Genomic DNA, 12,855 nt, shown 5'->3' with positions numbered 1-12,855 from the left:
TGTGAATGGGAATAGGAGCACACTGGTTGATCTTCACGAAATCAATCCGTGTGTCTGGAATAAAACCTGCCAAAGAACCTTCCCATGTAAGTCAGTCAGGGCATCTGCAAACGTCTCTGGGAGACATAAATAGCCATTTATCTTCTGATAATTTGTCTTCTATATTCTCAGTTAATTTCATATGTAAACAGACCTGGTGCATTCAGAAAAATATATGAAATACAAAGAAACAACCAACCGGAAAATGGCAACGTGAAATATCAGCGAGTCCACTTAACTCCCAATGCAAGCAAAGCCAGTACTAAAGTTTAATTATTAGGAGATCACAGCATCATTCAGACTGAGGTTTCAAATTATTTATACAACTATTTAAATTATAGTTGCACCACATTAAGTTGCCTAAAGACAACATTTATATAGACAAAAAGTCAAACCAAATGATGCCTGTATATCCCCGTTGTATTTGTCAGACCAGTAGGCCTATTGATGGGTGACAAGCACCATGCATAGTTAAAATAAATATGTAACAGAAGCACAATGTATTCATGGCACCAGCTCCCTGCAGGGTGATCTTTGCAAAACCTGACATTTTTCTTTACTTGCAGGAGTGTGGAGTTAAGAAAGAGGGCAGACAACATTCTCAGATACTTTCTCTAAAGGTTAAGCCAAATGTGTGTCCCCCCACTGCCAAATGGAGTTTTTGAAAGATTAAATAGCAACATATCCAGCCCAGCCAAGTCATTACGCTTGGTGGGACACTGCTGCCCTGTGCGTCTGTGCTGCAGGTTGCACACACCGTATTTGTTTGAAAGGGTCTGGACCTAAACTCTGCTTTTTTTGTTCTGGTTTTCTGTCAACGGGCAGAGCTCTTGTTTGCATCTTCCTTTGGACAACTCTCCTTGAAACTTTAAGGACACCAGCTTCCCGAATACCCCATTTGTCCTCTCGTTGTTTTCTTGCTTAATCGTATAGGATATGGCTGTGTCTGTTACTGGCATGAAATTTTAGATGAACGGGTATTCATCTCTGGCACTTAAAGCCCAACCCAAGTAGCATGAGAAAGCGGAAAGCATCATCTAGTGGTTTGAAAAGCATAAGTGGAGGATTATACACTCAGCCAGGACTGTACTTCTTCATCTTTCTAAATTAACCGTGAGCAGACATTTGGCCGTGGATGCTTATTTGAGGGCTTTAAATTGACTGAAAATGGACCATTTCGATTTGATTTACCACTGAGCGCTGTTGTCTAAAGGTGGGAACATAATCATGACAACCGAATCTACTCCTTTTTTCTTTCACTTTTCCATTTGTGGTGGAAAATTAGAAACGAGTTTGAGGATGTTTTGGGGGGATTATTGCCGTGAGGTGATTTAATTAGTTTATCTGATGCGGTAGAATTACTAAACCATCACAAGTTACATCAGATGGACTCGTATGGGAAGCAGCGCTGCGCAGCTTCTTTCATACTGGAAACATTGCAGGACCCTGTTCGGTCCGTATCATATCCGGAAATCCGGCTACATCTGAGCATCCTTTAAAAGCTTTACTCCTGCTACTTTTGCGCAAGTTAACTGCGGTGTATTCAGGATCACAATGTCCCTCTGCTTCCTCCCACACACTCATTATCATATCAACCTTCCTTGCTAAGGGAGATGGCATAGGAGCAGTGCGGGTATTTAACAGTTGTCATGGTCATGGTCATTTGATTAGCACAAAAGAAAATGGAGATTGTTGTTAGTTGTCGTGGTGACTAAACACACGTCGGCGGGCCCTTAACATTCTGCCTACCAGGAAAGAGTGGATTCGGCTCCAGAAACGGTTACCTGGCTAGGTGGCTCGTCCTTTCCGCAGTGGTGGAAGCCAAGTGCTGCCACCAGCCGCCAGCCCTCTGTTCTGTAGTCCGTGTAGCATTGAACCAGCTGTCACCTGCTGGCTTGTTCATTCCCATGGTCTTCCCATACTATGTCAAGGGTGTGTGCATGCAGCACGTTTCTGTCTCTGCTTTGTAGTGTTACTTCAAAACTCACTTCTGTGAGTGGGCACCTTCCGGTTGCCGTCAGCAGTTTATACAAAGTTCGCCTGATGCAACAGTTGCAATGACAAAGGTATACATGAAAAACGGCCGTTGCTCTGACCGTACATCTCTGTTGATTTAAATGCCTGATCTGCGCTTATTTCCCTGTATCTATTCATTCATTTCCACAAAACCGGACCTTTTGAGTCATACTTGCACTTTAAAAAAGTTTTTAAAGTGGCGTTAATAGCCTCCCCACTCTGGGGGAGAACCATTAAGCCCATATAATGTTCTCTGACGCTCTGGAAATAAAACCTCTGTTAATTAGATTTTGAATTCTCCATTTCAATCTCTTTTGAGTGTACGTTATGGGTAATAAGTAAATAACAAACCACTGCATGGCTCATTTTTACTGTACGTTAAATGTTATGTCCTGGCATATAAGATGTGTTCCAGGTATTTTCCCAGATGATGATGATAAGAAAAGAATTGCTTACATGGTAGACCACGTGGCTCCTGAGTATATCCAATAGAAAGGTTCAATTAATGACCTACACCTCCCCATACAAGTCAATCAGGAGAAGTCTGTTGAACCCTTAAAATCCGGTTTCATCAACGGGTTTTCCAAAAGCTACAGCAACAGCTTTGTGACAGATGAGGTTAAATACGCTTTTTTATTTACAAGTAAAAATGTCAACAGCAAACATTCAAAACACAAACTCCGCTTTAGTTTACTAGCAAGCTGTTGCGTTCATGGGCCTCGATTTGCCGGGACTGTTTGGACCAAATCACTTATCTGTTCCTCCAGTCGGTCTGTCTGGGGATGTCAGAATGAGAAGCAAATCAGGGGGATTCAAATCCACTGCTGCTGCCCCGCCGTGTAACTGCTCTCGTTGGGGGGGTAGAAGAAGAGAGAAACTGTTTTAAGCACAAAGTCGTTGATTGTCACAGCGGAGGAGAAACGCTGCCTATGTGTTGCTCGCCTCGGCGGGGAAAATGTCTTCGTACGCGGGCGGCAGCTCGCTGGGGAGCGGGTAGGAGAACGGGAAACAATGATTGAGCTCCGGGTCCGCGGGCGAGTACCCCGGCAGTTCGATGGACGGATGTCCCCCGCACTGCACCTCTGCGCCTGTCTCGTCGAACACATTAAAAACCCCCAAGTTGATGTAAGACACCGGCTGGAAATCCCCCGAGCAGTCCCGCTCCTCGCTGAAGAGCATCGCCCCGGCGCGTCGCCCCTCAGACTCCCTGCTCCTGGAAAACTGCGCTGTTTTGTACCTTTTGATGACCACCAAGTTGAGGAGCCCGAGGAGGCACTCCAAGGTGCTGAGGACAGTGGACACCACCAGACTCCGGTGGTACTCCCTCAACTGCTCGCAGGCGGGGTTCGCGACCAGCGAGTGGAAGCAGTAATGGGTGTATTTCCTCTCCACCAGGGAAGCCGTGTCCCCGTCCACCACCGCGCCGGAGAAGGCGGTGAGGACCCCCAACAAGAAGACCACGACGCCGAGGAGAGAGAAATTCCTGCAGCCGGGCTTCTCCATGCAGAAGAGCAGCGCGGAGCCCAGCAGCGCCTGCCCGATGCCCAGAAGGAGCCCGGAGTAGAACGCGCCGGCCGCGGCGCCGAGGTGGAAATGCGCTCTCACCGTAGATCCCAGCGAGACGCATCTTAGTCCAACGACAACTTCGCTCAGGGCGCAGGCGAAGAGGAGGGTGCTGGAGAAGACGGCGCACAGTCCTTTCCCACTCAACTTCATTATATTCCACCTCTGCCGCTCTCGTTCCCTCTCCCCCCTTCTTCATCCTCCTTCGTCTCCTCTAGAAGCACTCTCGCGTCGGGACATCGTCTGCCGGTGACTCCTCCGGTTCAGAGCGGGCGATCCTCGCCACTGTGGCGTCTCTCTCTCATCGCCGCCGCTTTACGAGAATGTATAAATAACTAATGCCACGAGCGCGCTCCTTTTTTGCACTTATCGGTAATCCATACGCAGGCAGTGATCACTTTACCCCGGATAACCTAACCGCGCATCAGACTCTTGAAGCACTCTCCTGGCCGAAAGTTTTTCCTCCCCCTCCCACCACCCTCTCGCCCTCCCCCCAGACGAGAGAGAGAGTCTCATCCGCAGTCCGCCGAGTCGTCGGGATGAGTGGTGCGTGGCGTGTTCGTGGCAGAGAAGGAGGCGTCTGCTCGAGGGTCCCGTGGACCAATGACCGATGACACAGGCGCTCAAATCCCCGCCGCGCCCCCACGGTGTGTCCAGGGTGCCCCGTGGGGACTTTGCAGCGGGGGCGGTGTTAAATGAAACGGTGGGCAAACGACTTTTGGTCGGTGATCGAGGGGGAAAAAACACCCGCAGGAACTGAAATCATTGATTTAAAGGATCATTAATTTCCTCTCAGCCGCGTTAGCGTCCCAAGCCGTGTCGTAAAATCGGTTTGGCATCAGCGGCTGTGAGTCAGTGAACTTTATTAGTACGCCTACACGGTGCTGAACGGTTTCCCTGCAGATAAAAGGTGGATATGCTGCGTTTTGTAAACTCATCTGAAATAACATGACATGCCACATTCATCCTGTGCAATGTTGACGCCTTCCTTTCCCATTGTACAACAAACGCATTAATAATATATTGGAGTGCGGCTGCGTGGTGCTGAATCGCCGAGGCGCTGCCCATGGTTCTGAAACACAGATGCGCTGTCCGCGGTGCTGAAACGCAGAGGCCGGCCAGATGGCAGCTGACTGGACGCGTTTACCTCTCAGCCAACCGGAAAACGCACCACGCAGTTTGTTGAATGTACCAAACTATACTTGGATTTAGTTACCCGGTGTGCAGGTGGGAATACAACTGTGGGTGTTTTTCTTTCTTTTGCTATAGCACCCAAACGACCTTGGCTTTTGTGAGGGTCACAGACATAGAGAGGAGCAAAGTGTTGTAGATTACTGAGGAATCTCTTGAGTCTCAAACACTGTAGAAAGGCATGCTCTGTGAGTCATCCACAGGTTGATGCAGTAATGTCAAACAGAAGTGAGCTAAGGTAGCACATGAGTATAAAATCCAAGTTTATTCTGTTCTGTTCATATTTCGGATTGACTTCATGCTACGGACGAGCACGTAGATCGGACTGGAAGTTAAAGTATTCACAACGGCTAAATGCAGGGAGTTCAATAGCAATGCTAATATGAGGATGTTTAGCAGATACAGAGGTTACCATGGTCAGAAACACATACAAAAACATTGTAGGGTATATTAATGAATCATCTATCCAGATATGTAAACCCTGTGATACAAAGTCAGCAAAGCTGTCAGGAATCATCCTCTGGGGACTCTGGGGAAGTTTTTATGACGAATTGCCCTGCAGTGTACGTATTTCAGTTTGGGCGAACTGGTTGGACGACTGAAAGAATGTTTTAAACCATGCAGCCCAGACGTGTCATAAACCACGCTGGAGGACAACAATTACGAAAAATTAATTTCCGAACTGATAAGCCTCAGATGGGAAGCAACCACCTGAGAAAAGTTCAAGGGGTTGTAAAATGTCCGCATAGTGAGGTCAAGTTGTTGCAGCTGGTTGGATTTTATTCGTTTCCGACTAATTTACTCCGGACGAGAAAACTTTATGACTTAATGAACCAAACGGTTGACGGGCACAGGTGAGCGAACAACACCAGGGAAAGCTCTCGCCCATTCATTCATCACAATGAGCCACCTCATTGACTGTACCTGTACAGCTGCCTGTGTGTGTGTGTGTGTGTGTGTGTGTGTGTGTGTGTGTGTGTGTGTGTGTGTGTGTGTGTGTGTGTGTGTGTGAGAGCGAGAGCGAGTGCTCAAATTGGGTCATTGCTACTTTGCATAGGTTTGCATATAAGAGAAGCTGCTGTGGATGATGTGTTGAGGATCTGCTGAGTGGTTGATTGATTGTCAGTCCTGCTTGCTGGCGGCGGGTCGCTCCCGCGCAGAGCGTGCCAACGCCAGCAAACCGCAGCAGTGAGACGGCATGGTGCCGTTGCCTCACATCTTTCGACCCCGACACACACGGCTTCAGGTAGACAAAAAGACACAGCTCCTAATCCAGCCTTCTGTTTCAGTGTTGCATAATGTCCACTCTGCTGATGAGCAGATTCGAACCAGTCTTCACATTTGTTGTTCCATTATGTGGGCGTCGTGAAGCCTTTTGTGACTGTAACTGTGATTAAGAGCTATACAAATAGACTTGGACCGGGCCAGCTCAGAAAATGGCTTCAGTGAGCGTGTGATAGGAGCAGTCGCAGGGACTTTTTAATCTTCAGTAGAACTACTGAATTCAATTTTCTGGCAAATTTGATGAAGCAGAAGTTTTTAACAGCCTAAAGCTTTCTTCAGGGCCCAAGGACAGCCCCGCTCACCTCCACAACACAGACAATTTACCTTTCATGGTCACCAACCTGGCAGAGGCGGCAGCTAGAGAGGAAAGTAATTCCCATCCTAATAAGAACACGCACACACACACACACACACACACACACACACAATGTTCTGTGCTCTGAATCATGACCTATTCAAAGTTCTCCCGTTAGGGGAAAATCACCCTCACCTCTTCGAGAGCAGCTTTTAACTAACTAACTGTGTTTAGGGCCACTGCTTCAGTTGTAGATGGACGGCTTCGTCATCTGAGATGCAGCTTTCCAACAGCAGTTATAACAGCAACGTCAGGTCAACCTGTAAAATACTGTTAGCTCATCAATATTAAGGAATCCAAAGCAGCCTCCACGGCTGTTGACTGGAACAGAGACTCAAACTGCGTATATCACAGAGAGGAATGAAGTCTGAACTGTCAACACAGAGGTGGATTACGTTTCCAGCCCGGATGAGACAAAGGTACGAAGAACAAACAAACACGAGAGGTAAATTGGTGGAAGGGCAAAAGAGAATTGTTTAAAACATCAGTAGTCAATATTTTGACATTAGAAACTGATAAAATTAAACTAATTAAAAGGCGTTAACACAGTATAGACCTTAAAGTAGTGAATCACCATTATGAGAAAGCACCAAAAATTAATGCAAATTTATCAAATTTATCCTCGTGATCTTAATCAGAAGTAGTTGAACTTTAAACTTTCCCCCATCATTTGTATTTGAACCATATTTAATAATTGACCTAATCACTCAATGTTCTCAATTGGTTTCTAAGATGTGACTTTTAATCAAAGAACTTCTGGTCAACACGATTTAAAGAGTAAAGGGCAGAAGGATAAACCCAGAAAATTTAAATAAATCAGAAAGACTAACAGCAATAAATGTGAGCGTAGTTCATTCAATATCCCTCTATATTCATGTTATTTTAAAATAAAATTGTAGTTATGAATCATCCTTCTGGCTTTAATTACATTTCTCCCACATTGTGATTCTTCTGCTAACTGTTTGAGAAGATTAACAGCATTATTTGTTTTTATTAAAACATGGTTTCTGTTCCCTTTTTTCAGTCATCATCATTCCAGCAGAATGATGATGATGATGATGATGATGATGATGACTGTGCCTGCGGTTCGGAGAAGGGTATAGCATGCAACAAAGGTCCACACAGATGTAGATCTATATTTTAATATTATTGCAAGCTAATCTTGCATAAAGACTAAAACAAACAATGGTTTAGTTTTTGTCGTATAAAGTCTGTGGCCCTCAGCCTCAAGCCCATCGGTTCTTTCACACAAAATTGTCAAAAAAAAATTAAAAAAATCTTTTTTAACTTCTAACCGCCAAGACAAATTCCTTTTATGTTTGGCATATTTTGGTAAATAAATGTTTCCTGATCCTGATCCTGAATGAATTCAGCTGTAGGTTTGAGCATTTATTATAAGAACACAAGTAAATTAGGCAAAACGGTGTTTCCTGTGGACTCTTTCCACCCAGCGGTTTAAAGTCTCTAGTCTGTGTGCTATAAATATTTAAGGTGTTTAATCGACTCAAAATAAACTGCTGGGCTCATCTTCATCGTGAGGAAGCAGCATGTCAGTGTGCGACACGTCGATGTGTTTGATATGGAGCTCAGTGGTGCAAAGAACTCTTTGCTGTGCGAAACTAATATGCGTTTATTTCCAGTGAAATTAATAGGAAATAAAACATGCTTTTTTTCATTTATTTTTTGGTAGTCTTCAGCTCAGTCTATTCTGGGTGTTTTTGGTAACGACAAAAAGAAAAGAGCAGGATGTTGAATTCTTTCATATTGTTACCAAATTTACAGGGTTCTTTCATCCGATGTAATGATTAGTCCACGTATCAGTGTGTAGCTGCTTCCATGATAAACACAGAGGCCACACAGGATTAGCTTCCATTCTTTTACCATTAAGAAGAGACAGATGTCTCTGAACCAGACTGGATCTCATCCAGGACTCTTCACTGGTCTCCTGTTAATCAGCCGTGTCTGTGCATGATAACGCTCACATTGCATATGGACAACAGAAGACACAGATTATTGGCTGCAGTCTGTCTTCTTCACCTATATTTAATAACTTCCCATAGCCTGCAGATTGCAAGGGGATCCTGAGTGATTTGTTTGGACTTGGTTTAATTAGTATTTTAATTACAGTGTGTCTGGGACTTGTTTTGTTTTTCGGTGTGGGTTTACCCACCGGGGAGATCTGTCCTCCAAGCGTTGCAGCAGCTACCTGATCGGTTTTGTTTAATTAATTGAAACAGTGTGACCAAGATTTATATTCTTTTGGCAGCCTGATTTGTTGTTCCATCTACAACAAAGTAGCTGCTTCACACTTTATTTAGAGGGTTACATAGATGAACTACTACAAGGCCGGTATATTAGACGGAACTAATCCTCTTTTGCCTTTTGGCCTCGTAATATCAGTGTCCTACGGCTCCGTCACGTCATCACGCCAATCAGTGTCCTCCACACTAAGGAGGAAAAGCAAGCAGTGCTGCTCTAATACGAGTATGAAGAGAAGCTGTAATTACACACTGCTGGCACACCGACTGCTTGGTTAGAAACGGGAGGCATGGATTGTGTTGTAGTGTCAGCAGAAGTAGAAACAGCTGCATTTAGTGGAGTAAATCCATTTCCTAGCTCCAAGGGAGTCCAGGACATGAGGCTGCATGTGCTTTATGCAGCACAGCTCGGAGTATCAAACAGAACCAACTGGGCCAATGGCAAGAAAAGTGGCTCATTTAGAGGAACGGAGAAAAGGACCGCTGTGACATTTAGTGACTCATCGATCTGCAGATCATCCCAAATGAATAGCTTAACAAACCACTCTTGGTATTACAAGAATGTTTTATTCTCATGGTTCAGGATGCTTTCTGCTGCACATTTACAAATCATACTGAAGGTTTTACGTGCCACAAAGAATCCATCCTAAAACGTGTTACACACAAACCTCCACAGTTTACTTGTGTAGTTATTTAGTCCTAGCTCCTCTTCCTGAACAGGAGGTGATAAATAGCTGACACATAATCCACTCCTCTATCCTAAAGGTTACAATCTGTTTAATTCCACCGAAATCTCACATCAGTGGCCATTTAAAGAAACTTCCTCAGCAAAATACAGAATAGCATTCTTCAGTAATATCAAACTGCAGGAGGGGAGGGGGTTCTGTTGGCAGTACAGACGAAGCAGGGTCGGTCGTAGAAGAGGTGTGAGCCTCGTGGTGGTCTAACTGTTCTCCTGCTGCCCGGATGCTTCAAATCCATCCACCATCGGCTCAGAGAGGCAGCATTTGTTCTTTAAAGAACGTCCTAAAAACAGCCAGTACTCCTTACGGATGGTGTCCTTCTCCTGTGCCAACAGTTGACAAATCTAGGAGAGAAGACACAAGATGGGTCAGAAAACTAAGTTGGCACAATCTTAGAGCAGCGAATACGTACATCCCGTTGTCAGTCATCACATAGTCTGTATTCCCTTCACTTACATCTAGAGCCTTCCTTAATGTTTCCTTTCGGTCTTCTTCCAACATATTTTCCTTTTTATTGCTGTTCTCCAAGATGTCCTCGTAGCAATCAAACAGAAATGCAAGAAGATAAGGTGAACAGTGAGTTTCCTTCAGCTCAAGGACCCTCTCCAGGAGGCTTGGCGGAGACGACAGACCTTGGTCTTGCAGCATCCTGTAAAAAAGGAAAAGTGATACTGAGATTGTGTTTTATCTTCTTCTGTGGTATATCATGTAATGCAAACGTCTGAATGTAGAAGGCACAACTGAAGCTTAAGAACAAATACAAGCATCTTTGTTCCTAGAAGATCTACTGGGATTATATATACACACTTATTAAATTTGTGACCGCTTACCCCTTCAAATAGTTCCATGCACTTTCATTGTGGGGAGCCTTCTTGATTTGGATCAGAGAATACCTTACACAGAAGAGAGGAAAATCGGTCCAATATCGGCAACAGAAAACTATCTGCTTACACATAGTGAAGCAGGAACATTAAACATTATTTTTAACACTCAAAGCATTTTGTTTAAAGATTGACTTTAAATGTAAACTATTTATGGTACGGAGTCCAAAGAATATTGCCCCCTCCATCCGACCTGAAAGATGCAAATTAACTTTGTGTCCCACTCATCCAGACGTTTAGGAAAATGACTCACTGAATCTCTCTCTCCACGATGGCTGGATCAGAGAAGCCGGTTGTGTGAGAGATGACAAAATGCCTTTGGTTCCATGCAGAGTTATTCCTTACATCTTCTTCCAGGAGACTCTCCACAAACTCCAGCTCGTTGTCCCACAATTTAAACTCCTGCAGATAGGGGAGAAACGTTGGCAATGTAAAAACACTGAGCACAGGGGGAGTCAGACAACATATCAATGACTAAAGCATTAGTTCTGGCAGAGTGGCTCACTGTGGGTAGGAAACTGGATGAAGCCAAACGCTGCCGGGGCGCTCAAACACCTACCTGGATGACCCACTGTCTGTGCTGCCAAGCGTGGTAGTTCTTTGCATCTTGGCTGAGAATGTCCGCGATGAACTCCAATTCCTCCGAGGGGTCATTCAACCACTCTACTACCATACGTCTGTGGTGCCTGGGAGGAGAGTTTGGCAACCAGTCTTATTGTGTAATGCTTTGGTTAAACTTAAATCATCAGTTCAAGTGCCTCGCTTCCCCTGAAATTAATTTGCTGGCACTCACCAGACTTGATAGTTTTTGGGTTGCTCCTCAATAATGGCGGTAATGTAACTCATCTCCTCCCGGAGGTCCTTGGAAAGCGCTTGCAGCAATACTCGCCTGTAGTGCCTGCACATGAACCCGAGGACGGTCATTAAACAGAGTGACTGAAAGGTAGACGAAGGGCGCAAGTTATTGTTTTGATTGACAACTTGTTGGAGAGGGACCTCTCTGCTCATTAAGGAATCGCTCTATGCAAACATACATCGGGACGTTTCCATATTCCAAACACACATCATCCTCACCAGACTGTGTAATTAGCAGCATTCAGCTCAATAGCATCTGCTGTCAAGGCGAAGGCCCGATTGCTTCTCTCATCATTCTTCAGGAGCGCCCGGAAATAGTCATACACATCAGAGACTGTTGGAAGAAATACATGTACACCATGAATACGCGTATGGTAGAAAAATCAATTGGCTGGATACGTTTACATCTATGGTGTCATCGGTCGCGCCCATCATTTACTAACAATCTTACATTTTTCTGAGTAGGCGATCTTCACAACAGGATTCGGTCCATCGTCCTGAGTAACAGGCTGCAGATCAGCCCACTCCTTTCGGTCTCTGAAAAACAGGTTCATAATCCCTCTAGATGGCACTTCTTAAGCGGACTGCGTTGTTCAACAAATAGAACACAAACTCGTAGAGAAAAGCGAAGATTTAACTTCGGTACAATTTCATTGCGCACCACATACCGGGAACAGAAAGAAGAGTTAGCAGAATTAGCACAACGCTGCTCCAGTGAATAGACACTAGTTTATAGTTGAATACAATTAAACTATTGATAATGTTACTACTGCAAACATTGATGAGACTTGCTGACAAAAATAAATAAATAAAGTTATTAAACACTAAAACGAAGTTAATAGCCGACGTGGTTAACCTAACGTGAACGGTTAGCACAAGTGGCAAGCTAGCTACTCGGACATTTATGAGAAATTATAACCGTACTTGTAAAATATATATCGAGTCGGGTCCAGAAAGTAACCATCGCCGATTCGGTCTTCAGCCTCTACATCAAACCCTCGGTCTTCTTTGACTTCTACAGATTCACTTGAAATATCCCGGACACCAGACATTGCTAATTTGTTAGCTTAATCGGCAGCAGTCGAGGAATGAGGATGACGTAACATCCGGTGTAGCAGAAAGATGCATTTACGTACTGTGGGAAATATGAGACTTTGAGATAAACGGCGCCTTCGAAGATCCAAGTCATTGCAGACCATGTTAGGTGTTGTACATGTTTTGTAATTGCAGCTCGTTTTAAAACGTTGAAAAATTGTATCAGTTATAAATCACAAAAATTAAGTTTAGAGAATACATTCATTGCTCAACATGAGACTAATATCCAATGTTGACAGCTGCACCTCCAGTCATCAGTCCATTAGGCTGAAGTTTACCAACGACTCCACCCTCATTGAGCTCATCTGTGGTGGGGAGGAGCATCACCAACTGGTGACGTAAGAACCTGGAGCTTGACACTCAAAGGTACAGTGGAGATGGTTGTTGATTTCCAAAGGAACTCAGCCCCACCTGCCCCGATGCCCCCGTGTGATTCCCCGCCCCCGCGGTTTAGTCCTTCTGCTACCTGGAGGAGCTGAACAACCCAAATACCTGCGCTGACTTCACTGCTGAGGTCGCTTAAACTGACGGGGAGGAGAAATAAATTATAAATAAATCATGTGGGGGGAAAAAAA

General features: G+C 44.7%; 2 protein-coding genes across 2 annotated transcripts; both read right to left on the bottom strand.

Annotated features, from left to right (window-relative positions):
- Window positions 1–2,672: 2,672 nt before the first annotated feature.
- On the bottom strand, window positions 2,673–4,237 carry tmem271 (transmembrane protein 271). Its single transcript, XM_040172682.2, has one exon. The coding sequence runs from the start codon at window positions 3,769–3,771 to the stop codon at window positions 2,983–2,985; it is 789 nt and encodes a 262-aa protein (XP_040028616.2). The 5' UTR covers window positions 3,772–4,237; the 3' UTR covers window positions 2,673–2,982.
- A 5,016-nt stretch (window positions 4,238–9,253) lies between these two features.
- On the bottom strand, window positions 9,254–12,541 carry fnta (farnesyltransferase, CAAX box, subunit alpha). Its single transcript, XM_040175546.2, has 9 exons — window positions 12,110–12,541; window positions 11,637–11,722; window positions 11,405–11,519; window positions 11,124–11,228; window positions 10,890–11,016; window positions 10,584–10,732; window positions 10,280–10,342; window positions 9,906–10,098; window positions 9,254–9,793 (listed from the first exon to the last, which is right to left on the bottom strand). Exons 1-9 carry the CDS (start codon window positions 12,235–12,237, stop codon window positions 9,650–9,652), a joined length of 1,110 nt encoding a protein of 369 aa, XP_040031480.1. The 5' UTR covers window positions 12,238–12,541; the 3' UTR covers window positions 9,254–9,649.
- Window positions 12,542–12,855: the final 314 nt, after the last annotated feature.

The sequence above is a fragment of the Gasterosteus aculeatus genome, chromosome 4 (assembly GCF_964276395.1).
Source record: "Gasterosteus aculeatus chromosome 4, fGasAcu3.hap1.1, whole genome shotgun sequence".
NCBI classification, from domain to species: domain Eukaryota; kingdom Metazoa; phylum Chordata; class Actinopteri; order Perciformes; family Gasterosteidae; genus Gasterosteus; species Gasterosteus aculeatus.
Note: the sequence above shows the minus strand (reverse complement) of the source record. Positions and strands in the feature narration are given on the sequence as shown.